The sequence below is a fragment of the Pteronotus mesoamericanus genome, unplaced genomic scaffold (assembly GCF_021234165.1).
Source record: "Pteronotus mesoamericanus isolate MK-2021 breed Mesoamerican mustached bat unplaced genomic scaffold, CSHL_Meso_final contig_221, whole genome shotgun sequence".
Lineage (NCBI taxonomy): Eukaryota > Metazoa > Chordata > Mammalia > Chiroptera > Mormoopidae > Pteronotus > Pteronotus mesoamericanus.
Genome location: NW_026555092.1, coordinates 14,799,230 through 14,826,035, shown reverse-complemented (window position 1 = coordinate 14,826,035; position 26,806 = coordinate 14,799,230). Strand labels below are relative to the sequence as shown.

Genomic DNA, 26,806 nt, shown 5'->3' with positions numbered 1-26,806 from the left:
GGTGTCTGATCCCTCGCATCAGCCTAGGTAATTACCAGTTAAAACCACTCTCACTGAGATTTCTACTAGTACAATTAGTAAGTCAGAATAAAGAAAGCTCTTCTTACAGCTGGCTGGGCCCGCCCACAACTGGGCTTCCACTGAACAAGGACCAGCGTGTCGATCCCACGGGCCTTAGATCTTAATGAAACATGCAGAGATGGTGGGGGAAGAAGCTGGGGTTGGAAACCACTGCCTGGATGAGGTCATGTACTTGCTGCGTGGCCCTGGGCTGGCCATTCAACCTCTCTGAGCCCATGAAATGAGGCTGGATGAAATGAGGACTTTACAAAGCTATGGAACTTCAAGTGCTAGTTTTTATTCTAAAAATAGGTGGAGACACCTTTGGTTGGCTTTTAAAATCTGTTTCTGGGTTTTATGTGTATATACGACACATGTGGACATTCCCGTCACATCCATACCAGGGCTGGGCAGCAGCTGGGAGGAACCAGGGTCTGCAGTGACGAGACCCAGGGTCGCCCTAGGGGAGGGGGCTGACTTTCTGCTCCTCCCATGTATCAGTCAATCACACAACAGCTCTGAGGATGCGCTGATCACCAGGAGCCCCATTTTACAAGGAGGGACCTGAGGCTCAGAGAGGGGAGGGACTTGCCTAAGATCGCACAGCAGAGTCAGGAGGAGAACCGGGTCTTCCTGAGCTCAGGGCACTGCTGGATTCGCAGCAGCAGCTCCCGCTAGGGCTGTGCACGCCTTGACCCAGGGGATGCTGGGGGAAGCAGGACATGGGCTGGGCGGTGACTCACTCTAACAGATGGCTCCCTTGGGGGCATTTTCCGGGTGACTCCATCCACAGCTCTTCTTGGTCCTGAGCCCTGGGTCAGCTTGTCCCAAGGACAGAACTCCAGTCTCAATTCCTCATACTCTCTGTCCCTGGTCCCCACCCTGCCCTCTGCCCAGGCAGGCAGCACCCAGGACCCAGCGACCCAAGTCCTGTGCCTGGCATTGGGCTCGCAGCAGAGGCTAACCGCTGCCTCCTGCTGCTCCTCCCCACCTCAGCCCACCATCAGTTCTGGGTTGAGAGGGACAGAGGCCTCTTTGGCTGTCCCCTCCTCCCGCCCTCGCGTAGGCAGCGAATGGCTGCGACCGCACACTACCTGCTGCTGCTCCAACGCCTGGGTTCCTCTGCCTGAACCCTTCTGAAGGCTCCCTCCACCCTGAAAGCCTGCCCTCCTGCCAGCGGAAATGTCCTTGAGAACCAGATGTAGGGCCTACAACCTGGGCCTGTCCTGTCTTGGCCACAGAAAGGCCGAGCTATCCTGGGTGTGACATTGCCTCTCCTAGCCTCACTGTCCTCATCTGGGAGATGCAGGTGAACATCTTGGCAGTTAGTTAGGTTGCTTGGGGAATAAGGAGTGATGCTGTAGCCCCCGCCGGTGGGCTCAGTTGGTTGGGCATCATCCCCCAGACCAAAAGTTTGCAGGGTTTATTCTCTGTCAGGGCACAGGCCTAGGTTGTGTGTTCAGTCCCAGGCGGGACTGCGTGCAAAAGACAACCAATCAATGTATTTCTCTCACATCGAAGTTTATCTCCACACACCTGGACACTCACTGCACGTCCTTGAGAAGCCACCGTGGGGGCGCCCGGACACTCGGCTCGCCGTCCCCACATGCGCATTCTCGCGAAGGTCGCACTGTCACTGAGTCACCGACGCCCATCCCCGGAGCCCGCACTCACCCATGTTGACGAAGCTCATGACCAGGTCCGCGTGGCCCAGGCCCCGCTCTCGGGGGCCGCCGTCCTCGTCGTCGTCGCCGGCCATGGCGTGGTAGAGGTCCAACATGAAGAGCGGCGCGGACGCGGGCAGCCGGGCGGCGGCGGGCGGCGCGCGGGGCCGGGGTCTCCCGGGCAGCCCGAGCACCGCCAGGATCTCGCGCTGCAGGTCGCGGCGCTCGCGCGGACCCAGGCGGCGCTGAGGGCAGCCGGCTGGGGGACGTGGGCCGGGGCCTCCGCCGCTGAGAGCGCACAGCGCCAGGCCCAGGAGCCACAGCGGCCCGGGACGCGCGGCCATGGCGGGAGGGACCGGGCGGGCGCTCACTCGGCGCGCATCCGCTTCGCCACTGGCCCAGAGCCGGGGGATGCCCGACGGAGGGTGGCGGGCCCGACCGGGGGCCGGCGGGACGGGGCGGGAGTTGGCCGCGGCTTCAGCGCCGTCGCTGGAGAACCCCGCGCGCGCGGCACCTGTCGCGGCTCTGGGTCGGGCGGCTTTGGCCGCCAACACCTGGGGCAGAGGCTACTCCAGGGACTGCGCGCCGTCGGCCAATTTCTCTGTCGCCGCTGTGCCGTCCGATCTGGCTACTGCGGAGGCCCGCTTAGTGCAGAAGTTCAGGGAGGTGGGGACCCACGAGATCCTGCTCAGCGAGATCCAAGGTCTCTGCCCACGCCCAGGGCTCTGCCACCTGGGGTCGGGTGCCCAGTCTCCGGCCCTGACCAATGGGGCGCGGCGGCGGGGCCAATGCCGCAGAACCCATCTGCCAGTGCAGAGCTTGGAGTTGTAATTGATGTTTTGGGTGGTAGCGCCCGGGAGATTCAACCTGCTGGTGGGTGGTGGGCGGATCCGAAGGGGGTCCACAGACCAGCAGATAGGGTCGTCCGGGTCGTCCTGGGCTGTCCTCGCAGCCGCTGACCACGCAGTCTGGCGGCTACGGACACTTCAGGGTAGGGTCTGAGTCAGGAGAAAGCTAGAACCTGCGCTCTCCCGGGGCGCGTCCTTGAGCGCCCTTGCCGGCCGGGAATCCCGTCTTGGTCTGGCCAGAGAGTGACCCGGCTGCCCCTCCTTGGTGTGCTGTGTCCCCCCAAGACCCGAAACAAAGCGTCGGTCCGGTCTGGAAGGGCCCCGCGGGTGCCAGCCAGGCCGGAGAGTGGGCGTCTTCCTCTGCCACCAGCATCCGAGCGCGAGTTCCTCGCCACCGCAGCTCCTCGCCGGCCTTCCCTGCTGTACTTTTGGGTGCACTGCTTCGGGCTTCTCCTTCCCAGACACCTGCTCTGTTGCTGCTGCAGAGGCGTCCAGCCCTCCTGGCTCCCGCGTGCTCTCGGCCAGCGCCTCAGGCTGACCTCTCGCTCAACACGCCCACCATCTACCTATGGGTCCGAATCTCCCGGGCGCCAACACCCTCGACGCCAACCGCCAGCCCGTGCTATTGAGGCCAGTGATAATGCAGCCCTGCGCAGGGGGCGCGCACCCAACGCCAGCCCTGCCAAGGAGCTCTGGGACTGTTCCTCAGAGCCTGGGAACCGTTTTTGCACGTTTTAATTGTCAAGGCCCTCAGCGGCTAGCAAGAGGAGGCTCCTCAAATCAGAAACTCCTGTATTGACTAGTGTGGACAAAAAAGAGGCCATATACTAAATCTGACAAGGTCAGGGGAGGCCTGCATGGCAAGCCTTATAAACTCAGAGACTGAAGTAGCCAACAGGATGGTCTGAACATAAAAATTCCTAACTGAAACCTGGTCATGGCATGTAGTCACATCCTATCTAGTCCTGCAGACCCCTTGATTTTTGAGAGAGGGGGGAGGAGAGAGAGACACATTGATTTCTACTTATTTATTCTTATTTACACATTGATTGGTTGTTTCTTGTATGTACTCTGAGTGGGGATGGAACTGCAATCTTGGCCAGGACAATGCTCTAACCAACTGAGCTACCCAGCCATGGCTGACACTGGTCAATCTTTACCTTAAGTGAGTCTGAGTACTGCTGTGCATTGTTTTTTTGTGCAAGATAATATACCTTTGAAATGTCAGAGTAATTTCCTTTTCCAGACCCCTGAGGGCACACCCAGCACACCAGAGCACCAGACTACACAAACCCGCATTGTTATCTTGCTCCCCAAACACCATCTTTAAATGCTGTTAATTATTAGCTATCCTGTGCCTCCCAGTGTACAAGTGTGTCTGTTTTTATCTAATTCCAGAAGTTTCCCCACTTGACTTTCTCCCTCCCCCTTAACCTGCCATCAATGAATTTCATATAACCCTCTTTACGCCCTCTCCTCTGATCCCAATGTATGCAATAAGCTACAAAACTGCCATTCTCCTGACCATTTTTTCTTAATTCATTGAGATTTTCCTGGAAATTGTCATCAGTTTGACTCAAGCTTGTAAAAGTTTGGACATTTCTTACATTGACCCTGGTCCCCTTCTGCACAGCCTGCCCTTCTCGAGGCACTTTCTCACCACATTTATTCATGTATGGTTAGGACGCTGCTCTGGGGGCAGGGGTAACTCTTAGACTGAGCTGGCAAGGCTGGAAGGAATTGGTTGGGACAACAGGAAAGGTCCGTGGGAAGACAGTGGCAGAGAAAATAGCTTGTGTTAAGGTTATGAGATTGGAAGAAGAAAAACAATGGCAAATAACAATTGGTACTTACACATGCCAGGCATGGTCTGTATCATTTCTTTCACGCTTATGCATTTAAAACCCCTCTTTTTATCCAGCCAAGATGGAGGCATAGGTAGATACACTTTGCCTCCTCACACAACCAAAAGAAGGATGACAACAAATTTAAAAACAAAAAATAACCAGAACTGCCAGTAAACCGAACTGTATGGAAATCTGACAACCAAGGAGCTAAAGAAGAAATATTCATCCAGACCAGTAGGAGGTGGGGAGGCGGGCAACTGGGGTGGAGAGGACTCCCAGCAAGGTGGCGGCTGGAGGACAGGGTGGTCTCACATTTGCGTGCAGATAAACCGGAGAAACAGCGGGAGAGTGAGACAGACCACACAATCCAGGGTTTCATTGTGGGAAAAGAAAGTCTCAAAACCTCTGGAGGTAAAAACCTGTGGGGGTTGCGGCAGCAGGAGAAACTCCCAGCCTCACAGGAAAGTCTGTTGAAGAGACCCACAGAGTTCTAGAATGTACACAATCCCATCTACCCAGGAATCGGCACCAGAAGGGCCTAATTTACTTGTGGGCAGCGGGGGAAGTGACTGAAAGCCGGCTGAGAGCTGAGCAAGCGGCACTTCTTGAACCCCTCCCACACAGACAGTGTCACAATTCAGCGCCCTGGCTTGCCCTGCCCTGACAAATACCTAAGGCTCTGCCCCTCTCAAAGTAACAGGCACACTGAGACAAAGAAATATGGCCCAAATGAAAGAACAGATCAAAGCTCCAAAAATAGAACTAAGCGATGAACAACAGCCAACCTATCAGATGCAGAGTTCAAAACACTGGTCATCAGGATGCTCACAGAAATGGCTGAGTATAGTCGCAAAATGGGGGAAAAACCAAAGGCTATGCAAAGTGAAATAAAGGAAAATATGCAGGGAACCAACAGTAAAGGGGTGGAACTGGGACTCAAATCAATGATTGGGAGCAGAAGGAAGAGATAAACATTCAACTCAAACAAAGTGAAGAAACAAGAATTCCAAAAAACGAGGAGAGGCTTAGGAACCACCTCTGGGACGACTTTAAATGATTCAACATCTGAATCATAGGGGTGCCAGAAGGAGAAGAGGAAGAGCAAGAAATTGAACTTATTTGAAAAAATAATGGAGAACTTCCTCAACCTGGAGAAGGAAATAGACTTCCAGGAGATCCAGGAAGCTCAGAGAGTCCCAACGAAGTTGGACCCAAGAAAGCACACACCAAGGCACATCATAATTACATTACCCAAGATTAAAGATAAGGAGAGAATCTTAAAAGCAGCAAGAGAAAAGGAGACAGTTACCTACCAAGGAGTTCCCATAAGACTATCAGCTGATTTCTCAAAAGAAAGCTTGCAGGGAAGAAGGGGCTGGCAAGAAGCATTCAAAGTCATGAAACGCAAGGACCTACATCCAAGATAACCCTATCCAGCAAAGCTATCATTTAGAATGGAAGGGCAGATAAAGTGCTTCCCAGATAAAGTCAAGTTAAAGGAGTTCATCATCACCAAGCCCTTATTATGTATGTTAAAGGGTCTTTTCTTAAAATAAATAAATAAATAAATAAATAAATAAATAAATAAATAACTATGTACAGTAAAACAGGTGGGGGAGGGAGAAGAATGAGGGAAAAAGTACAGGAAATAAGCTGCATAAATAGTAGGTACAAAATAGGCAGGGGGAGGTTAAAAATAGTATAGGAAATGGAGAAGACAAAGAACTTGTATATGCAACCAATGGACATGGACTCAGGGGTGGGGGAATGCTGAGGGGTGGGGCGGTGTTGGGTGGAGGGGAATAAAGGAGAGGAAAAAAATGGGACAACTGTAATAGCATAATCAATAAAGAGTGTATATTGGTTTTTTTTATAATTAAAAAAATAATAAAATCCCTCTTTTTACAGATGAGGAGACCAAAGCACACAAGTTAAGGGATTTCTCCCTATCACACAACAGTGGAGCTGGGCTGGGGCAGGTGTGTAGGCTGGGAAGCCGGGGGGACAAATGGCAAGGCTGAGGGTGAGGCTCGAGGGGTTGGCAAGCTTTGGGCCACAAAGGACCTTGCAGAGAGGCTAGATGAGGGCTCTGGACACCAAGACGGTTATGGTGCCTCAATGTGGATTCAAGATTAACCCTCAAAATAAATGTATGATGTCCAATAAAATCCACCTTTTCTCATGATCAAACTTTTAAATAAAATATCAAATCTTAAATCAAAACAATCATTTGCTGATGCCTTAACCCCATGAACTAGTCTGCCTTTTAACCAACGGGTAAATTTCCAGTTTGTAAACCCAGATAAGAATGCTGCAGATTGGCCATTGAAAGTGCCTAGGGCAAGACCAGAGGGGGCTAAGGACTGGAAGGAGGGCGACTGGAGTCAGGCCTACAGTTAGAGGCAGGTACAGTAACGGGAGAGGGGTGATGGCAATTATCCTCTCTACTGGTGATAGGGTTAAAGGCAGGGAAGTTGTTCAGGAAGCTGAATCTACAGGGCTTGGTGACTGCATGCCTGTAGAGGCAGGGTGCAGAGCCCAGGTGTCCCTGTGTCAGGCTTGGTCGGGGCCTCTGAATCTCCTGCCCTGTTCCCTGTCCTTCTCTCTGCCCCTGGGTAGACTGCAGAGTCCAGTGCTGGGCTGATTCGTTTTTTTTTTTTTTTTTTTTTTAAGTTGATGTGTGTGTGTGTGTGTGTGTGTGTGTGTGTGTGTGTGTGCATGTGTGAGAGAGAGGGAGAGAGAGCGAGAGAGATTGATTTGTTGTTCCACTCCTTTATACATTCATTGGTTAATTCATTTATGTGCCCTGACTGGGGATCAGAACTGGGCTAATTCTTGTAAAAGCAGAAATCATTCCTCTTAAATTTAGTTTGAGTGGAGACAGCTGTGTTCTTTAAACAACGGCCTCACCTTCCTGTAAACAAATAGGCTGCTCCGGGCTGTGCCCTGAATCAGAGATGAAGCCCACCAGCTCCCTGTCCCCAGCAACCCCCACTGTAACAAGTGTGATAGGCGAGCATAGCCTTTCTGAAGGCGGATGAAGACTGTGCTCTGACAGGGGCAGGCAAGCACCTGCAAGGGCGGAGGAAGTTGGGGTGGGCTGAGTGGAATTCTGAATTGGAAGGGAACTAGGTCGAAAAGGCTTTTCGGAGAAAGCGCTATCAAACAAGAGCTTCTCCCTGGCAACTTTGTGACCTTGGTCGTTACTTAGCCTCTATCAGGCTCATCATTTTCTCATCTACAAATGGGGCTCCTGATTGTAGGATTGTGATGGGGATTAACTGAGAATGTATCTAGAGCACTTAAAAACAGTGACTGGCATGCAACAAGCACTCAATAAATGTTAGCTCATTGTCATTCAAGGTCCCAGTAACTCCCATTTATCCTCTACCTGAACACCACACTTACATGACTGGTTTAGCACTTGTCCTAGAACTGTACCTTTTTTTAAAAACTCTTTTTCCGGCATCCTTTCATTTCCTGACATGACTTTGCATATAGGGGATTGCTGAATGCAAATACACTTTCTGAAGGTTTGACCACTAGTTGAGCGTTGTCATGTCTGAGGGGAAACCTGAATGACTTGGTAAGAAAAACAAGTGACCGTGGACCTGACTTTGAAAAAGATGGAGGTCAAGCTGTTTTCAGCATGTTTCTGCGGCCAGGCCTAGAGGTTGAGGCATATTTGGATGAAAACTCTATCCTACACAGGGTTCTGGCATCTTTAAGTTACTCAATTCCATGGAGATCAGAGTATGTACTTCCCTCAGAAGCCATCAGGCTGCAGGTTCCTTTTAATTTGGGTATTTGGCCTCAAATAGCTTTGATGAAATGAACATAGTCCATCTTACCAAATTCTCCTATCACAAGAGGAGTATGACCTACTGGGTAGATACAGGCGCCTGTTTGAACCCCTCAAGTTCTCTACTTATTTCCTAGGCTAATTCCTGTTGTTAGGATTAGTATTTGGCTTTTCTAGTTATAAAGCCAATAAGGGGCTAGAGGAAACAAAACTGCCAAACTTGAATAGATTCAAAGGTTAGATTCACGGCCATGTTTGCCACTTGTTCATTCTGTGATCTCAGGCAAGTCAGTTTCTCATTCCAGTTTCTCCCTACATAAAACAAAGGAGCTAGATTTGATGACTAATTTTGTTTCCACCTCTGAAACTCCTATCATTTAGCCAGAAATTTCAGTGTACTGTGGGAAACCGGCCCCATTTTCTCAAATCCCAGGATCTCTGTGATTTCAAATATAGATGTCTTCTTACATCACACACTGGTATTTGTTTAATTACCTACGTAGGGCAGATTCCCTACAGATGCATGTTAATAGCCTGATTGTTTCTTTGTTGCCTTGTTAAGTAAAATTAATGAGCATAAAATAAACAAGGAAAAAATCTATTAATAAGCTCCATAATTTATCCATCAAGACATTTTGATTTCATTAATGCACTCAAGTACCTAAAACACAATCTTATCCCAGAGTAACATGTTATATATAAGGGAATGGTTGAGGAGGAAAGCAGGAAATACAAAATGTTTGTTACTGCAAGCAATTTTAATACAAAAGTGTCTTGTTTTTAAACAGTTCATTGGTAGAGCTTCAGTTTCTGCCTCAATTAAAACCAATTGAGATAATCACACAGCAACATGGTCGGAGCTGAAGAGGAACAGCAGCTACAAACAGGAGCCCCAGGCAGTCCCTCTTCATGGTCACTTGGTCAGTTGACTTTATTACGCACAAAAAAAGACGGAAGCAAACGGGACTTGTTAACAAGTGTGCTGGTGAACTCCTTTAAAGGACGAGCAGTGTTTTGTTTTATGTCCACATTTCGGAATTCATTCCTCAGTTTGTGGAAAGTTGACTGACCATTTAATATAGCAAAAAATACAGATAAACAAATCTCTAATTCACAGTGCCACTTAGGAATCTCCCTTTGCCAAGGGCCTGGTTCCTGGTGAGCACAAGAGTTATTGGTGGCCGGGCTGGATAGGAAGTTACAAACCAGGACTCTTAAAAAATCCCCACGTTCTGACGTTTTCTGAACAGTTAGTTACATTCACCCCTGAATTCTAGCAGCTATTTGTTCTTTAAACACCCAGTACTGAAACAGTACTCAAAGACAGTATTGCAATGAAGTCCTTTTGCCGTATTATGTGCAAATGTTACCTAGATGAGGTTCCCTCTCTTCAGCTAAAATCACACAACATTAAAAACAATGGAAAAAGCAATTAGAAGTACCCTCCCCTCAGTTCTTGCTAATTGAGGTGTCTGTGATTTACAAAACAAAAACAAAAACAAAAAAAACCCCAAAAAAGTTCCTTAAACACTGCAGGATTCTTATTTTTTAATATAATTTATCTTGCTGAGACAGCAAGTCAAGTTTATAAAGAAGTTGCATTTAGGAATAATCCTAAAAGATAAAGCAGGTTCATAACCCTGCACCACACAGAAACCCTATTTAGAGGCTTTTTTTTTTTTTAAATACATATTCGCATCTTGACCTTTTCATTTGTTTTTTTCAAATATTTCATTTCTGGGCCCCATCCAATACAGGGTTACCAGGAGGCAAATTTTATCTACATAAATATTCACATGAAAATAGTAACTTACAAAAAGAAAAAAAAGTAAGGCAGCTTCATAACACAATTATTCTTTTACACTTTTAACAATATAACTTCTCCCATTCAGAATAAATATACACCCAATATATGGAGCAGGATTCAAAGTGGATAGAGGCCAAGGGGTGCGTATATAGTGTTATCGCTTGGGACCCGGAGTCCTGGGGGAGGCAGTGGTGGTCTTCTTAGACATGGTGGGGATTTTTGAAGGCTTGTTTAGCCCTCTCCTGGAGCTGCCCTGGCCCCCTGCCGCACTGCTTTCTGAAGTGTCTGAACAAGCAGACTGTGTCTCTAAAAGGTCAAAGTCAGAAGCATCACTTCCTCTCCGGCTGCTGGCTCGACTCCCCGCTCGACTCCCGGCCCGGCTCCCAGGGCGACTGGCTGACTTTTTCGGGTCTGGAATTGAAGAATAAAGCAGCAGCCTTAACAGAGATGTTAGGGTTCTGAACCTATATACCAGTGTGTCACATTGGGCAAATCAGAGACTTTCTGGACCCCGTTCTCATCTGCACGGAAGTTACTGAAACCATTTCTGGCTCTGTGATGCTACTGAAGAAGCCTGCGTCCTGAGGATCAGAAACATGGGGTGCTGGAAAAAAAACAGTTGCAAAGTGCCTGTCCCAACACTGTAAGGGCTTTTGAGAAGGTACTGCTTTGGGGGGCCCTTTCTTCCTTTTACATTCTCTTAAATACGGTTTTGGCTGTGGAAGTGTCGGCTCTCAGAAGGCAAGTCCGAGCCAGCTATAGTGACAGGAGAAAAAAGTCAAGGTCAGCAGGAAGCCGGCAGGTCTGTTGCTCTGGGCATCACATCTAAGTGCTACTACTCTCATGATCTGCTCCTTGGGGAGTAGTGAAACGTTGCTGATGGGCTGCTGTTTTCAAATTCCCTGCCTGGCCACCCCTCCCCCATCCCAATGCATAGATACATACCTGCCCTATTAGTTTTGGCACCTGTGGAAGCTGGGGAAGAACTATTGCTAGTATCACCAGCAAGGGATGTTCGACTAGAATGAAAAGTTGGTGTTGGCCTTTTCAACTTGCTGCCCGATGATGGAATAACCTTAAAAAAAATAAAATGGTTATATTTACTTGGTGAAATCTTTGATAGAAACTGAATTTTAAAACCTAAAAGCTTCCTTATGTCTAACTGATTGAAAAGCAAAAGTTAAAAGTCCAGGAAAACAAAGATTTATTTTGGAAGTATTCTAAGTCATGTATTTTGATGATTTCTAAAGTAAAGTTTTCATGTTCCAACTTAAAATTCAACATGCTTCCAATATCTGTTATCTTGCTGATAAATTTCCACTATAAATGTGGGTTTGGGGGGGGGGAGTCCACAAACTGTAAAAGTGTAATACTTATAAGGAATAGACATAGGTGAATAAGTAAAGGGAAAAAAATCCAAATAATCCCAAGTATCAAAGTTTTGGGGTTAGAAATGTGAAATACTGAGTTCTAGCCTCAAATATGTAATATGGAGAGCTGAATACTACTACATCAATTTCTGTCACTAGGTAGGTGCAGCAACTTCAGTCAGGTTAAGATCTTTCAGTTTTTTCCTCACTGGTAAAATGCAGATAAAATTACTTGACTGTGGATCAAATAAATGACTAGAAGTCTACAGGGTGGGGCTGTGAGATGAGCCAGGAACCTGAAGACCTGGCCTGGGGTCTGGGCTCTGTGACTGCACATCTCCCTCAGGAAATCAAGGCTGGTCCTGCCTCTCTCACTTCATTTCTGCTGCACCCCGTCTCGTTCAAGCCATCCCGGCCACACTAACCTTTTTGCTGATCCTCCAACAGCCGGGATGGGGGCAGTGGGGGTGTGTGTCTCCTGTTTGTTATCTGTCCTTCCTGCATTAAAATGTAAACTCCATAAAAGTGGGGGCTTTGTTTTGTTCACTATTAAAATGCTCAGAACTAAAACAGTGTCTGGTACAAAAGAAGGGTTCAATAAAAACTTGCTGAATGAATAAATCATGCACTTCCTAAACTGGAAAAGAGCTGGATAGATGTACATTATTATTACTGCTACTGCAGGAGCTACATTTGCTATTTGAATGGGTGGGGTTTTTTTTCTGTGTTTTTTTTTTTTTTGCATCATTTCATGCCAGAGCATACTGTTTTAATTTTTCTGTGAAATCAGCTGGGTAAATTGTTTTCCAAGACCTTTAACGTGCTTATACCAACAGAAGAGTAAAGCAACCCATTTCATTGTGATTCTTGTATTTCTTTAATTTACAAAGAAGCAGAAGCGACAGAAAGCGATTAACACTCGAGCACAAGCCCTCCTGGCCCACACAGGAGGAAGAGCACCAGTTTCAGAAGCTATCGCTGGTGAACGCTGCTGCTGGGGAGACACAGCCCCAGAGCCCCTGGGCCGGGAGTGCGTCAGGGTACGCACGGCCTGGTTGCCGAACACCAACAGATAAGGAAAGATGAAACCTTGAAACGCAACAAGAGGTGAAACCTTAAGACAAACAAAAAGGCTGTTCTATCAGAATTCTCTAAGAATTTGTACTGCATAATTAAAACATTTAAAATTTTAGAACTTTTAAAAGTTCCATGAAACTGAGCCATTAAGGAAGAAGAGAAGCAAGACCAGCAGGTTCAGCCTTGAGGTTTTAGTAGCAATAGGTCCCCCGATCATGTTCTAAACTAGATCTATTTCTGAACTGGAGTTTTAGCTTGGAGAGGAGTGAATCCCAAAGCAGCAGCCTATTCACAGTTATTGGCTTCTTGTACCTCCCGGTTTCTCTGGTGGAAGCATTACATCACTGAAGGCAGCACTATCTTTTGAGGCACAAGAACCCAATGATTTCCTGGAGAAGCTAGAATGCAAACTGTCCTGCTATCAGACAAGCCACTAGTCCGTGTTTTGTTTCTGAAACACTGCTCTTCCAAAAGTGCTTGGGCATTTTGACTACACATGAACATGCTTAACTGTTCATGTGTATTCAAATGAAGGCTACAGAAACCCAAGTGCCTAAGCCAGGAAACCCAGAAGCTAAACCCTGAGACTCAGAGCATCATTTACTGATACTGTGCTAGGTTGAAGTGGGCAGCACCCACACCTCGAACCAGCATGGCGACACCAGCCGCCCTGGGACGGGGGCTCTGGGCAGGGGCACCAGCCACGCTTCTGTTCTCAGTGAAGAGAAGAAACTGTTGGACATGCACCCATAGGTGAATTTCAAGTGTTCATAACTCATCTGTGTATCTGACAATTGGAGACTACAAGAGGCCTGATTATAAATAATCATATTAAATCACCAGGAATGGCCAATGTTTATCACCCTGAACATGTATCCTTCTGAAGACTCTAAGAAAGTTGTTAAACAATCTCATTTTAGGCATCTCTTACTTATCTCCAATTCTGGTGACTCTTGAGTTAGAAACACCTGAAAAACACTTCACTAGATGAATCAGCTGTGAGAGCAAGCACCACAGAGATGGAAGAGAGCATGAACTTGTGTCAGAGTAACTGGTCAAGTTCTTTGCATTGGAGAGGGCCTCGTCTTGACTGTGTCCTTAGTCAGCGAAGCCATACTCTACCTCGGGGCTGGGCAGCTGGAGGTCAGGATAGTGGCTGTCCCTGACTGGGGTGCCAGCTTTACTGTTTACCAACCAGGGTTTGTCATAACAGCGAGAGGACTGAAGTGGCGTCTGCGGAATGGAAATGCAAAGGGAAGGACGGGAACAATTGAAAATGGAACAGGAAGGGAGCAAATAGGAAACATAAAACATAAACAAAACACACTACATTTTAAAGAAAAAGAAAACAAAATAAAATGCATGTCAGTCTGACGAGATGAGAATGACCGGCTGGAAAGGCAACAGCACTCTTCATATATAACCTGTTTTAACACAAAATGTTACCTCCAGCCGCACAGAGTGTATCTGGATTTTCTCTGTGCTCAACTTCAAACTGGGGATATGTGGAAGAAAGTGTTTGACTTAATGACCTGAGTACGTATGTTATTTATTTACTTTTATCCTCACCCAAGGACATTTTTCCAATGCTTTTCAGAGAGAGAAGAAGGGAGAGAGAAAAAACATCAGTGTAAGAGAGAAACATCAACTGGTTGCCTCCCATATGTGCCCAGACTGGAGATCAAACCCACAACCTAGGTATGTGCCCTGACAGATCCAACTGGCAACCTTCCGGTTACAGGACATCGCTCCAACCAATTGAGCCACATGAGCCTGAGTACCTATTTTAATAAGTATCCTTTGTCGTCATCTTAAAGTCCCTGTATCTTAAAGTCCCGTTAGGGCCTGGTCAGCCTGGTCCAGGTAGAGCTGAGTCCATGTATCTTCACGGTCCTCTTCTCATTGGAGCCTTTCAGAGGCTACACTGAACAAGGAGTATCTACAAACATGGGGAAGGAGGCCATAATGGTAGTCAGTACATACCTTGGTACCACTGGCTGGGGTGGCTGGAGAAGATGGCATGGATGTGCAGCTATGGTTACTCTGGCTAGCACTTGAGCTTGAGCGGGTAGGGGAAGCTGCCCTGGAAGATGGTTTGGACCTTCGACCCCGTGATCGGAAAGGGGTCATTCCCTGCGATGCTCCCTCAGGTAGGATGAATTTCTCTCTGAGTTCAATGTTGGTTCTGCCCCGTGCTAAAAGGGGAATAAACACACACACACACATGATGGCAGTTAATCTTAAAATCTTTACCCCATGAGAAGTTATATAAATTATAGACTTAGTACCATGTTTGGGTTCTTCTAAAATAGACAAATTCATGAGCTATCAGCCTTGTCATGATTCTTACCCATAACAGACACATTAACTAATAAACCCCTTAATCTGCTATAATAAATCTTTGTATACAAAGTGCCACTGCATTCTGTTGTCATGAGCATGCCAAGCCACTGTCCCCAGGGTTACAAGTGTGCCTGGCCACTGTCCCCAGGGGTAAGCACACTGAGGCTGGTCAAGGAGAGCAGATGTAGCAGTTCAGACTTCTGAGACAAAATCAAACCCCTTTCGTATCTTATAGGATGTGTACTTTTTCCTAAGCTTTTGAAAGATACATGGTAATGAAATAGTGGAGAAAAAGAGAGAGTTGAAATTGACATCATCCAGACTCTTCTATTTGAATTCAGTCAATAGCGATCCTTAAAAAAAGGGGTCCAGAAACTTAGGTACAGTAAAAAGATGAGGATAGAATCATTAAGAAGTAAACATGGGAGGAGAGAAGATCAAACCATGCACAAAACTTGCCCGTGAGGTAGTGTTAAGTCAAAAACTTAAGAGTGGTAAGAAGCTGAAGGATGTCTGTGAATGGGAGAGGAATGTCAAGGTGGGGAGAATCTGGAAACAGCACTGAAGGCCAAAAGGTGCTGTTCTGTGGCTTTTGGATTCGGTCAGAAGATACCAAGTATGGCCAACACAAATGTTAAATGTGAAAGATACTACTAATTCAAAGTAAGTAATTCCTCTGGAATATGTTCTTAAATTTTTTCTCCTCGAAAGGTGTTATCCTGCAATAACCTTCTATCTCATCATCTACCCTAAACTTTGCTTTATAGAATGTACGAGATAGATCTAAACAAATGGGACTGCTGGTGAAGCGAGAGGAAAGGGAACTATTCTAAACAAAATATTTGTGGTTCTTTTCTATGTTAGACTTTTCCACTTTGGCCAGAAACTGCAAGTTTAGAAGATTATGGGTAACTGTGCCCACTCAACTGATCTCCAAAATAGAAGACCAATGGACACGCTCCCAAGTAATGTATATTTAATTTACTTCACCTCGGCCAGTGCTCTCTGTATCAGGGAGGTGGGGAAGGGATGGAGGGAATGAGAACCCATGTGTGTATGTATGCAAGTAAAAACCTGCCAACATGACAGGTAAAAACAGATCTCCGCTGTTGTAATGTGCATGTGAGGGGATTACTAACTGCTCTCTTCTTGAAATACTCCCCCTACCCTGGGTCCCTACTTTGCCTCCCTCCCCCTGCCTGCCTAATTTTTAACATTGACATCCCCGGGTTCTGTCTGAAGTTCTGTTCTCCTTATTAAGACTTTCAACCTGGTAGTGTCTCATCCACCTGAGACTTCAGTATCAAAGGTTATGCCTGACTCCCAAATACATCCCAGCACTGACTCTACTCCTGGAGGTCTGAAGTTATATCCAATGACTGATTAGACATGATCAAAGCCAGATCCTCTCCCTTGTGATGGCAGTTTGGCCTACCACTCTACCTTCTAATGCTTCGTAAATTCCTGAGCCTTTCCACACCCTCCTACTCTATGTGGTTCATGTGGCATCTTCTCCACCCAGGTTGGCTGTAACAGGCTTCCAGCTGGCCTCCTTCATTCTCATCTTGTTCCTTACCTCTTCCTCACTCATTCCCCAGACTGTATTTCTCAATAAAAATTTCCTATCTGTGTACAGCTCAAAATTCTTTCATGGTCTTTCACGGCTAATAGCAGAATTTCCCAAACTGAAGGTTTGTTTTTTGTTTGTTTTTTTAAAAGATTTTATTTATTTTTAGAGGGGAAGGGAGTGGGAAGGAGGGAGAGAAACATCCATGTGTGGTTGCCTCTTGCGCAACCCAAACTGGGAACCTGGCCTGCAACCCAGGCTTATGCCCTGGCTGGTAATTGAACTGGTGATGTTTTGGTATTGCAGGACTATGCCCAATCCACTGAGCCATACCAGTCAGGGCCCAAACTGAGGTTTTTGAGAAGTTTCCTATAAAATGGAGTTTAGTAAACTCTGTATGCTACCTCCCCGCCAACCCTTGGCCCCTGGAGAGCCCTAATGCAATCATCATTTTATAAGCTCTAGGAAGTCCTGCAGTGAGGAAATGTGCATTTGACCATGATTTTTAATTTTTTTGAAGATCACATCTTGGGGACCAGACTACGGACACAGCCATTTCAAGTTCAGTTTTTGAACCCCCAAAGAGGCCATCATTTTTCTAAGGGACCTAAGCGGGCCACCTGATGTTGGCTGGAGCAGGCCTGCTAGCTATAAAATTCAGTTCTAAGCTACTGGTTTAATTGGTAGAGTTTCAGTTTGACCAGATGAAAACAGTTTCGTGGATGGGTGATGGTACCAAGAGAGTGTGAGTGTACTTAATGCCACTAAACTGTTCAGTTCAAAATGGTTAAGATAGTAAATTTCATGTGTGTATTTTACCATCAGTAAAACAAAACAGTTCTAAGCCAAACTGTACCATTTAAATCTCCATAAACAAAGTTCTTCTAGATTTTCACTAAAATCTGTGGTAATTAATTTGTATAATGCTCAAAAATCAGTAAAGGTCTACCATTTCGTTAGGCAGGGGCACTGCTGTTACTTTCTACCCGAACCACATCCTTCGCCGTGTTTGGATTCAGAAACTGAACTCTCCCATTCTGGCAATACCAGGAACCTCCCCTGTTGAATATTTTTACTTTTTCCATTTGGCTAAAGCAAAGTGTGGAGACATTGTTCATCCTTTTAAACAGATGTGTAAAAGGAAGTAACAAATGATCATGCACATTGGTATTACAAATGTCATAATTTTTACACTGTCCTCAGTATGAGATTCTCTATGGCTCAGAGTGTCAAGGAAATACAACAGAAACAAACACAAAATCTACCTCCAAATGGCTTCTAGAAGCCACAGTAATCCTTATAGGATTCTAGACACTTTCCAGAACTTTTCTTTTTGTGATGTTCATGCCTTTCCAAGTCATTTACTGTAGCCACTCCAGCCCTTCAGTGTAAACCTCCTAGCACAATTTTTATTTGACTAGAAGTGGCTCATCGTGTCCACTACTAGCAGAGTCATGATATCTAAGACTGCTGGGACCTCTTGACCCTGCAATCGATGCAGCTGTGATGGTTACTGAGCTCTAGGGGGATTCCTGGAGAGACACCGAGGAAAGCCTTACCTTGTGTGCTCCAAGGGATGCTGAAAAAGGCTACTATGTTCCATAGACAATAGCTATTAGATGGCCCCCCCAATTTCCTTGGGGTTACAACTTTCAGCTAATAACAGAAGGACAAAGCAGACAGTGTTCTTCTTGGCCAGCAGCATGTTATCATAAATAGAGCAAGTAGAGCAGGCAGCAAACAGGCAACCAAAGATCCCAGGATATTACATGCAGTTTTTCTTTTGTTTGTTTAGTCCAATCATACATGACACAAAAAAATAAAACCTTATTAATAGATTTAGAAAGGAATAATGCTGTTTACTGAGTTACGGTTAAAATGAAATATATTGCTCCTCATTTAAAAGAATGAAAGAGGACTTTTATACCAAAGAAATTGGTTTGCAATATAATTAAATTCTAAAACTGATTATACCCTTTCCAGTTTTGACCAGCATATTTTCAAAATTAACTATTTTCTAAAAAAAAAAAAAGAAGGAAACTCCTGATGAAGATTATTCTTGTTCATTGGAGTAAATGCAGAATGAGTTGAAATAAGAGGAACTATGTAAGAATTGTACCCTTTAGCTCTAAAAGCTTCAGAATATGACTACACTTTACTTCCCCCCAAAAGTTATGTAACTGTACTGTAAACATTTCTGCTAGGTTTATAAATAAGTTTTAATATGTTAATTACACAGGCTGAACCAGTCATATGCACACAAAAAGGGGTGGTGGGTATGTTAGCCTTGTACACACACTGCATGGTGGTCAGGAGCACATCTCTAGAGCCAGACTATCTTGGATTTGAATCCCATCTTTGCCATTTATGAGTTGTCTGTTCTCAGGCAAGTATTTAACTTTTCTATGCTTCAATTTCCTATTCTATGAAATGGAGATAATAATAGTATCTACACCTTACAGAGGTGTAATGTTATTATTTGTCAAGTGCTTATAATAGTGTGTGGCATGTAAAACTACGTATTAGTTAGATAACTAGAAACTCAAAAACAAATTCCATGGGTTCTGTCTCAACAGAAGTTTTTATGCTCTGTCAGCTTACAATAGAAAAGCTAAGGTTTGGCTATTTGAAAGCATTCATAGAGGCAGCAGTTACCACAGAGACAAGAGATGCTGCAGTTTCAGAAGCAAAGCCATTCTCAACAGGCTGGGATACGGGGAGGAGGGACAAAGCTTAAAAGCCAACCTATGGGAGACTGACTGGAAATCGAAGAGCTGGAATCAGAGCGCTTTATTTTACTCCCAGGATGGTGAACTAGAATAAAAAAATACATAAACACAGACAGACAGAGCAGGAAATGCAGAAACTGGTCAAGAAAGACAAATTGGCAGACAGTGGGGGAGACTCCTGTATACCCACATGCAGCTTGGCTAAGAGGAAAAAGGAAAGGACGCCGCTGGAGAGGATTTAGCAACTGGAATTTGACCGCTTCCCCCTTGCTGCGGCCCTCATGCGCATCTAGCTGCAGGTGCCACCGCTCATTATTACAGTCACCCTTTCCTTTTGCCTTTGGGCTGGCACACCAGCCTTTTCATGTTTAGCAGACAGATATCCCTGATCTTGTTTAGGTGATCATCTGACCTAAAAGTGATGGGGCTCACTGCTAGGTGTTCTTTATCTTGCCTCCTGGTCAAGGGAGCACCCCAGTCCTTCCTTGCGTGGGAGGGGCCCAATACACTCCCCGACTTTCAGGAAAAAGGATTTGGAGCACTAAAGGGGAACCTAAAGGGCTTCATCAGGCTCCATTCTAGGCTAGTGTTTATTTAACACCTCAAACTGAAATACTCAATGACACCAATAAATTCCCAATTCTCATTATTGTCTCCCCGATAGTATCAACCTCTTCTCCTTCCTCTCCTTGGTCTATTCTGTTACCTTCAAGCTCTCATCTGTGCTAGTGAGACAACATCTGGGCCACTGAACAACAAAATAAATCAAGAGACCCCCAACACTTTGAGTAAACACGAAGATCAAGATCGGTGGTAAGGGCGTACTTAACACGTAATTCACGCTCAGGATGGTTCCTTACCTCGGCAAGGGTCATTTTTCACTAAAAATTCATCCAGGGCCATCCATCCTCCACCAACGCGAACCATCACTGTGCTGCGCAGGATGCGGACCAGCCGCAGCTGCTGGGAGTCCCCGAACTGCAGGACCGAGGAGAAACTGATGAGTGAGTGCGCCTCAGAGCAGGCCTTTCCAAAGCAGACTGTATTCAGACACAATGACAATTTGATAGTTTGGGGAGAATTTTAACTCTCACTATTTTGCGTTTTTCACAAAAGAATTTAAAATATGGAAAAACTGAAATATAAAGCTAAAGACTTTTGTATTGGAATAAAATTAACTTCTGATGGTCACGCCACTGACCAAAGGTGGAGCCAAGAGTATAGATAAAACATTAACTCATTTGGATTCTTTTAAACATTCTGCCCAAATTAAAACTCAATAATGAAATGTTTTACTATGCTAGCTTGTTTTCATAGATGGTAAGGTGGATTAAGGTAGGCGTCAACTTCTGAATACAGTGTGCTCAAGTTAAATGGAGAACAGCAAATATTTCAAGCCTCAAGGAAACCCTTGCAAAGCATCGTAATTATTACAAGCTTAGAAGGAAATTTGATTTTCCACATCAGATTTTCAGAAATAAACCCAAAATACTCTCTAATAGTGATGTTACCAGCAGAAAAGTTTCTCCAGCTGCACAAATGATTAGGTAATACTTATACAAAAATTTATTTAAAGAAATCAAATTTTTAATTTACCATCTTGATTATATTCAACTGTATTTAACAATCATTTTGGGATGTTAAGACAGGCATGCCTTTCTAGTATTTATTTTTTTTCTTTTTTTCCTACCTAATATTTCTACTTCTCAGTGCTGTTAACATTCTGAAGTTTCCCACTGCATAAATTACCCTCTTCCCAAAATAAACTAAGAGGCAACAGAAGAGAATCATGCTGAGATCCCAAAACAAAAATCAAAGGGCTGGAAAAACAGCATTCCTAAAATTATTCAAATCAAGGAAAATAGGGGGAGGTGGGAGAAGGGACTATAGGGTTTTCAAAGTTATAAAGGAGAACTGTACCTTTGAAATTAGGCACAAAAACTGAAAATGCCAGAAAGAATGTTTGTGAAGGACATATAATCAACCTCCTTCAAAATTAATATATCTGTGGTAATTATCTGTACTATTACTTTGCATTGACTCAAGCGCACTATTTATACAGGCAAGATGACTAAAAAAAAGTATCATCCCACTCCCCAGCTCTTTACTTTGAAAATAAAAAGTCTTGTATCTTTCATTGCATACAGTTTTAAAGTGCTTTTTTAATACAGAGTGATGACAGCAATGGCATGGTGGAGTGTGAGGAGCGCTGAAGTGGGCACCCAGAGAACGTGAGGAAACAAATGTCGTGTCCTGGGAAGGAAGCTGCCCCTTTGGCCTCTGCCAGAGCCTCCCTCAGACAATGGCCCAATGAGTGAAAATGGGGAGGCCCTTAGTAAGGGACTGAGGATTCCACCAGACTCAAGAGCAGCAATGGACTGAGTCACAGTTGGGGGTCCTCTCCATATAGGTGAGGAGGGGAAGGAAATGAGGGCCTATGTATCTTCCAGAGTAACCTAGGAATCCCAAGATGTACTTTATTCTTATGTTATTGTATCCTGCAATTTGTTAGCCTTTACTCCATTTATTTCATTCCTTTCCCCTTTAATTTCTTACTAAAACTCCCTCTGAAAGACTAACTTGCTTCTGCTGAGCTATGGGGAAAGGAGGTTTGAATCCAGCCAGTAGCCAAAGTGTCTGGGGAAGTTGAGGGTGGTGAGTGACGAGCGGTGGATCGGATTATGGCAGCTCTAAAAATGGGGACCTGTGATGGCAGGGTGGCTCAGCTGGTTGGAGCAACATCCTGTACACCAAGAGACTGCTGTTTCAATCCCTGGTTGGGGCACATATAAGAAGGCAACCAACCAATCGATGTTTCTCTTTCACATCAGTGTTTTTCCCTTTCTCTCTTTCTCCCTTCCCTCTCTTTAAAATCATTCAACATATCCTCGGGTGAAGATACAAAAAAGCGGGGGGGATAGGGGCTCCTGCTCAAACCTGACAGAGCTGCGTATCAGTGAGGCAAAGCCTCAACAGAACTTAAGAGGCAACAGTAACTTCTGTTTCCTATTCTTAAATGGAAAATCCCTTACAGTCACATGGGTGCTTGCAGTGGTTGAGACTTTGCTGTGTGATTATTGGCATGTGATCCTTTAGGCCTCAGGTGCTTCGTGTATAAAATGAACTTCATAATTCTGTTTACAACATGAAAATGAACTCATCCCACCCTCTGCTGGTCAATGGAGCAGTAGAGCCGGATGTCAGTCTTCAAAGGGGCCCTGCCGCTGCATGCAGTCAGCAGGTTAACAGTCACGTCTTTTAGGTGCTACCTGGCACTCTGACAGAATGATGCATGTAAAGCAAATTTCATTGTTGTCCTTTCCTATCATTTGTTCTTCCCACTGGCCCAAAAGGTTACTGTAGTTTGTGATTATTGCAGTGCCTGGCATTTAACATTGATTGAGGGCCTCAAATTAACTCTTAAGTATTTCTGATTTCATATCACAAGACAGATTTTACCCATGCAACTTCCTTCCATTTGAAGACACAGGACCCCAGAGCCCTCAAAAAGATCAAAAAGGTTAGAGTTACCAAGTGGAGTCAAAAGTATTCAATCTTTTTGGCCAGTCCATTTGATCCCATTAGATTTTGGCCAGTTGGCCTTAATTAGCAAACTTTAGGCTATGGCCAATTGTGATTTCCACACTATACTTCTCAGGTACCTTATAATGATAAAATGTAAGTGCAAGTAACTGTAAATATTCTAAGGTATTTAAACAGAATATTTAAATACCCCAAGACTTTCAACTTGGTGTACATTATAGAATTTGTGTTTACTGTCAAAAGACTTTGGTACAAGTCAGAACTGTGTTTTCTGGTTGTCTGACTTCCAACACAGAAATACAAGACCAGGTTCTTTTTAGAAGAGTGCACTGATACCATAGATTCAATTTTCCCTGAAATATACTACTGTTAACTTAACCCAGCGTAATACCATCATCTTCAGCCAACCTAATTTTGAAGGCAAAATTTCATCTCCTTTTTAAAAAATACAGACTTATAACCCTTTTCTGCCAAGACAGGTCTACAGTACTAGGCCTGTTCGCAGTTTCTCCACTTGGTAAGACAACCAGATGTGACCCAGGCATGCTTCAGATTGTGTCCTCTCCCCATAGCAAAGAACAGGCATCATAAACTACACAGACCATGTCCACCGAGAAGGAGAACGTTGCAAGGCACACTGTACCTGATTGCCGAGGAAGAACTACAGAGAGTAAGAGTAAAGGATGAAGGAAATAAAAGAAAAAAAAAAAAAAGAACATTTTATGAAATTAACACTAAGGAATAAAAATCATGTAATCATGTTACCAATCGTTAAGCATAATGACACAGGTTAAACATTTTTACTGAGCTTGTGGTTTTACGAATTAAGAGGAACTAACTTTTCACACTATGTTGTTCTTCTTATTTCTCTCATAGGTAATTTAAAAGAAATAAGAAAATGAAACCCAAAAAGCAAGCATAAGAATGCTTGCAGTTTGGTTTTTTTTTTTTTTTAAACTAAGTGCCCTGGGTTGGTCCAAAGCAGTCACCCAATACTCCCTAGCTAAGGGCAGCACAGTGTGCTTTTGGTGTACTTTGAAGACATTTTTGATATACTACTAATGGAACCTAGATTTTTTTTTTTTTTTTTTTTACTGTTTTTAACTCAGTACATATACTTGCAATTTGACATAGCCATCTTAAATCCTCTTTGCCAATCCTAAATTTCCCTTAGGACTTTAGAGAATTCCTGACAAGCTGCTGAGTATATTTTAGGGGCCCTGTTTCAGGCCCTGATCCTAAAAGAAACTAAAACAGCATAGTTCTCTGTCACTTATGGCCACACTCAGCATGGCTTTCCAGGAAAGACTACTGAGCCTGGCATCACCCAGGGCACCCAGGCCCTGTCTGTAGCCCAGCTCAGCACAGGGAGAGTGTCCTCCTTGGGGCCTTGACACAAGTTCCTCCAGCTATGTCTGAGCCCAGGAGCCACTGGGGCTCACAATGACCAGCTCTTGGTGTATGGTCAGCTATTTGGTATTTGCTTCCTTATCCTACAGTAGAGGTGTCTTCATCTCCCTAAAGACCTTGGTGAATAGTAAAGACAGGGCTCTGGGATGTCTTGTATATTGAAGTACAAGCTATTGTTAGCCAGACAGGGCAGTGTTTTTCAGATGGAACTATAAAGCGCACTAAGCATAGCCTAAAAGGACACCTCACATTTGGAATCTACAGAGACACATCTCAGGTCCCACCGACTCTGGTCCTCCAAGCCCTGGCAATGGGAAGGTGGGATCATCGAGACTGCCATTTGTCAGGTTGCTTTCACCTGTAAGGGCCATGAAGGACAAACCACCACCAAAAAGGACTACTTTTCTCTTCCTTACCCGGTATTTATTCTCTCCAATCTGTTCCACCTGAAACCTTTTTGCGCATTTGCATTGAGCCACTTGTCTTGTGACCTATTGGTTGTGAACAACAGTAAAAAGAGGTAAGTGTGAAGTTAGGTAAAGCAACACTTCTTCAAAGAAACAAAGATTTTTATATGTAAACAAAGAAGCTATTCATTATGTACTCTTAAGGCATTTCAGGCTTTGAAACATGCATTATTTACCTTCTATTCCAAATTAAAACACATTGTTCTTACATATGGGACACTTGAGACAGAGAAAAGTATGAGAAATTCCCAAGTAACCATAAAAGGCGTTCTTCCATCCTGTTCCAAAATTCTTTCAGAGAAAATGTGCTAATATGCGTGCAACAAAATCAACTAACAAAACAAATTATGAACCGATCTGAATTTCAACCTAGGAGCCCAAGATTCCCCAGAAGTTCATCCTGGGGAGTTCTAGGCCACTGACAAGACAGGCCCTACTGCCTCTCCCTTCCCAGGATCAACACATCCTGGGATGTCTATGTGCTACTAATCAATTTGCTATTTCAGTGTGATACAGCTCTTAACTAGGCAGAAAGTTTGGTGGGTACACACCATCTTAAACGTTACTTTACATTTCACCCTTAAATGCTACATCTGAAGACCACTGCCCTGGATACTGAGGCAGGACACTTAGATCTAAGAGTCTATTCTAAGCAACACAGTATCTCTGAACCAAGTTAAGGTGTAAACTTTAGAGCACCACACAGATGTGACTTACTTGAGTGAGAAGTCATCTAGACTGAGCTACAGTGCAAAAGCCAGAGATCTTTTGGGGTAACGTCATCCAAAGGAGATCCCTAAACAGAGCTCTATCCCAATAATTACCTCCCAACAGACAAATCCCAGGGCTGATATGGCAACTGTACCCAATTAATCAGGACAGTAAAACGCTATGGTCAGACATGTACTCAAGATACAATTATTTCCCACACCTCATCTTCAATTTTATCTGCATCGGTTGTTGGTCGATAAGCATCCTTATTGGGATGAAGAGCGGCCACGAATTCATAGTAATCAATGTAGCCATCCCCATCTCGGTCAAAAATGTCTGCAACAGCTGTCATCTCTAACTTGGTAGTAGGGAACTCTGGAGAAAGGTAAACACATTTGGAACAATAACTAAGAGGGCTTACTTGGGTGGAGGTTATGTAAATGCTACTTGAAGAAAAAACTTATCTTGATTTTTATCCTGAAAAGCAATAGACACTCAACTTTAGAAAACCTCGAAGATAGGCTGCTTACTGTTAAGTTTTTACTTAAACTACCCTGCCCCCCACCATGCAATTAAAAAAAAAAAAAAGTGGTGTTTCAGATATACCAAATTGCATAAACAGCCCCGGCTGGTGTGGCTCAGTGGACTGAGTGCTGGCCTGCAAACCAAAGGATCACTGGTTCAATTCCCAGTCAGGGCACATGCCTGGGCTGCAGGCCAGATCCCCAATGGGGAGCACACGTGAGGTAACCACACTTTGATGTTTCTCTTCCTCTTTCTCCCTCTCTTCCCCTTTCTCTAAAAATAAATAAATAAAATCTTAAAAAAAAAGGGCATAAATAGAATATTATAACCACCCATGGACATAGCATCGACTTTATTTATCCACTCCACTATTATTATTTAGATTATTCCAGAATATTGACAATTTGAAATTAACAGGATAAAGTTCCTTCTGTTTAGATAACTGCCTTAGATTCCTGACAAACTGCTTTCCAAAGGTGACAATTTACAGTAGCAGAGTGATTTATTAAAACATAAATCAGATTATATTGTCTCTGGTGGCTGCCAACTGTCCCAATGTTTCTAGGATAAAATCCAATCTCTTCACCATGGCCTACGAGGTCCTGCATTAACTAGCTGCTGCCCATCCTTCTAGCTTTATCTCCTACACTCCAGCCACATTAACCTTTTCATGACTAGAACATGCCAAGTTCATTCCCATCTCAGCACTTTATATCTGCTGTCCCCTCTGCCTCTGTCTCTCCCCTCAAATCTTGAATTGGCTGGATCCTTCTCATCATCTAGGTCTCAGCTCAAACATCATCTCCACAGACAAGCCCTCCCCGGCCACCCATGTAAAGTAGCTTAGCTGTGGGATGTGCTTTGTGATTCCAGCCAATCACTGAACTATTTATGCCTCAATTATTTATTTTACTAAAAATAAATGAGATCATACATTTTGCAAGCTGTTATATAGATCTCAGAAACTGATGTAATGAAAAACTTAATTTTTTCAAGCATTTTGCTTAGAATCATATCACTCACAAAAGTTAGCTCC

At 44.6% G+C, this 26,806-nt stretch overlaps 2 protein-coding genes across 9 annotated transcripts in view; both read right to left on the bottom strand.

Annotated features, from left to right (window-relative positions):
• Positions 1-2,068, bottom strand: part of LOC129069069 (bone morphogenetic protein 8B-like) — a 28,005-nt gene extending 25,937 nt beyond the window's left edge. Inside the window, 1 exon segment of the mRNA XM_054571575.1 lies at positions 1,735-2,068. Within this exon segment, the coding sequence (XP_054427550.1) occupies positions 1,735-2,068 (334 nt within the window).
• A 6,761-nt stretch (positions 2,069-8,829) lies between these two features.
• The window catches only part of MACF1 (microtubule actin crosslinking factor 1), a 314,815-nt gene continuing 296,838 nt past the window's right edge, over positions 8,830-26,806 (bottom strand). For 3 of the 8 annotated variants that reach the window (XM_054572012.1, XM_054572014.1, XM_054572013.1), the window contains 9 exons: positions 25,466-25,620; positions 24,484-24,558; positions 23,301-23,318; positions 19,975-20,092; positions 19,146-19,199; positions 14,459-14,670; positions 13,598-13,708; positions 10,974-11,103; positions 8,835-10,439 (listed from right to left, as the gene is read on the bottom strand). In XM_054572012.1, the coding sequence (XP_054427987.1) occupies positions 10,183-10,439; positions 10,974-11,103; positions 13,598-13,708; positions 14,459-14,670; positions 19,146-19,199; positions 19,975-20,092; positions 23,301-23,318; positions 24,484-24,558; positions 25,466-25,620 (1,130 nt within the window). In that variant the 3' untranslated portion in view covers positions 8,835-10,182. Of the gene's footprint in view, positions 10,440-10,973; positions 11,104-13,597; positions 13,709-14,458; positions 14,671-19,145; positions 19,200-19,974; positions 20,093-23,300; positions 23,319-24,483; positions 24,559-25,465; positions 25,621-26,806 lie in introns of all 8 variants that reach the window. The other 5 variants (XM_054572015.1, XM_054572016.1, XM_054572020.1 and 2 more) reach the window with 3 other exon arrangements.